Here is a 1,913-nt window from a genome sequence, read left to right as displayed (position 1 = left end):
GCAGCTACTTCTGAGGTTCAAGAAAGGCCACAGAAACAATCTAGATCGTGCAGGTAGATTGTGCAAGGTATATAGGCGCTGTTATAAATCTGTTCTTATATGGGAAGTACTGCTACTCTGAAAATCATGGCTGAGTCTTTGCAGCTTATTTAGTTACTGATGCATTTCCAGTAGGATTAAATGGATGTCTGAGTGTGTGTTAGCGTATGTTAGGATATCCTATGCTGATAAATATCAGTGCTTTCATGTGCCTCCAGATATGCATGCTCTGTATATTTACAATAACTGATTTAATGTCATCCAAAGTTGAAGACAAAACGAAGGAAAGTATTATTGATCCAATCTTGTGCCTTTTGGTGATCGTGAGCCTTCGGTTGGCTGCAGAGCGTTAGGGCTGGTCATAGTGAAGTGTGAACACCAATTGTGGGAAGGAAGGAGTTTATGAACAGGAACGAAGCTGCAGAGGCTGCAGGTGGATGGATGCAGATAGTTGCCGAAGGTACTGAATGCCTGTAGCCATAGATTGTTCTTGTATCAGCCATGCCAAGAAGCAGCAAATGGAATAAATAAAGGAGTTCATGGGCCTGATGTCCAAGAACTGTTCTTTTTATCTCTTTCTGAGAAGTACATGTATATTCATGTCTTTCCATTTTATTGCAGGGCTGCAAGCTCAGATTGTCTTAGTCAATGACACAGTCTCGGGGTTTATCGGGACAGATGTGGTCCTGCACTGCAGCTTCACCAATCCACTCCCCAATGTGAAGATCACGCAGGTCACGTGGCAGAAAGCCACCAATGGCTCCAAGCAGAATGTGGCCATCTACAACCCTGCCATGGGAGTCTCCATCCTCTCTCCCTACAAAGAGCGGGTGACTTTCCGGAATCCTTCCTTCAAAGATGGCACCATTCAGCTCTCTCGGCTAGAGCTGGAGGATGAAGGAGTTTACATCTGTGAGTTTGCTACCTTCCCAACTGGCAACCGGGAAAGTCAACTGAACCTCACTGTGCTGGGTAAGATACTGGACAAGCTTTGTAGCGTGAACCATTGCCTCCAGTTAAACAGATCTGGGGGAACCTGAGCCTCATGTCCTGGGAGCGCAGGGCAAAGGTGAATCTTGGGTGTAAATTTTACCTATGGCAATCTTTCAAGTTGACTGTAAAGACGTGAAGAGCAGGGAACCCAGGGTAGGTGGTTCACTGAGCTATCACAGGAACACCTCTTCCTCTTTCCAGGCCTCAGTTTCCCTGTCTCTTAATGCAGGTGCAATAACAGTGACCTGTTCCCTAAGGGGAGTGGTGATTTTTAATGAGCTGGTGGCTGTCAAGTGAACAGAGAGAAAAGACAACAGAGACATCCAAAGCACAAGTAGAGCTTGTCCATGGAGCTTAGGGTTGTGAGTGAATAAACCCCACCCAAGCTCTACATGATTCATTTGCTCTCCAATTTCAGTTTCTCATTCTAACATAGGGCGGAAAACCCATGGCAGGAAAGGATTGACTTTCCATCATGTATCTGTGCATTTCCACCATTCTTTTCCCAGAGTAGGTTCCTGGCAATTTGCAGCAGTTCTGGGTTCACCACAAGGTCTGTCACAGGCTCAGTGGTGCTAGCTGTCTCTTGGGTTGTAGTAGAGAGGGTAGCATTGCTTTTCTAACCATCCTTTTGTACCATTTTCTTCTCCTTCTTGTCCTTTTTGCAATTTCTTGCAGCAAAGCCTACAAATCGGATGGAGGGCACCAAGCGGCCACTTATTGCTAAGTCTGGCAGGACAGAAAAGATCCTGGTAGCTACCTGCACCTCCTCTAATGGGAAGCCCCCCAGCACTGTCACTTGGGACACCAAGCTCAAAGGGGAAGCAGAGTTTCAGGAGATCCGGAATAGCAATGGCACCATCACAGTGATCAGCCGGTAC

The 1,913-nt window shown here is 46.4% G+C and overlaps 1 protein-coding gene across 1 annotated transcript in view; it reads left to right on the top strand.

The window, feature by feature from the left end:
* Positions 1-587: 587 nt before the first annotated feature.
* Positions 588-1,913, top strand: part of PVRL1 (poliovirus receptor-related 1 (herpesvirus entry mediator C)) — a gene marked incomplete at its 3' end in the record, with an annotated part of 6,376 nt that continues 5,050 nt past the window's right edge. The window contains exons 1-2 of the mRNA XM_009697640.1: positions 588-1,011; positions 1,711-1,909. Coding sequence (XP_009695942.1) covers positions 588-1,011; positions 1,711-1,909 — 623 coding nt within the window. The remainder of the gene's footprint in view (positions 1,012-1,710; positions 1,910-1,913) is intronic.

The sequence above is a fragment of the Cariama cristata genome, unplaced genomic scaffold (genome assembly GCF_000690535.1).
Source record: "Cariama cristata isolate BGI_N322 unplaced genomic scaffold, ASM69053v1 scaffold36913, whole genome shotgun sequence".
Taxonomy (NCBI): domain Eukaryota; kingdom Metazoa; phylum Chordata; class Aves; order Cariamiformes; family Cariamidae; genus Cariama; species Cariama cristata.
The sequence above is the reverse complement of the archived record's forward strand: the minus strand, read 5'-3'. Positions and strand labels throughout refer to the sequence as shown.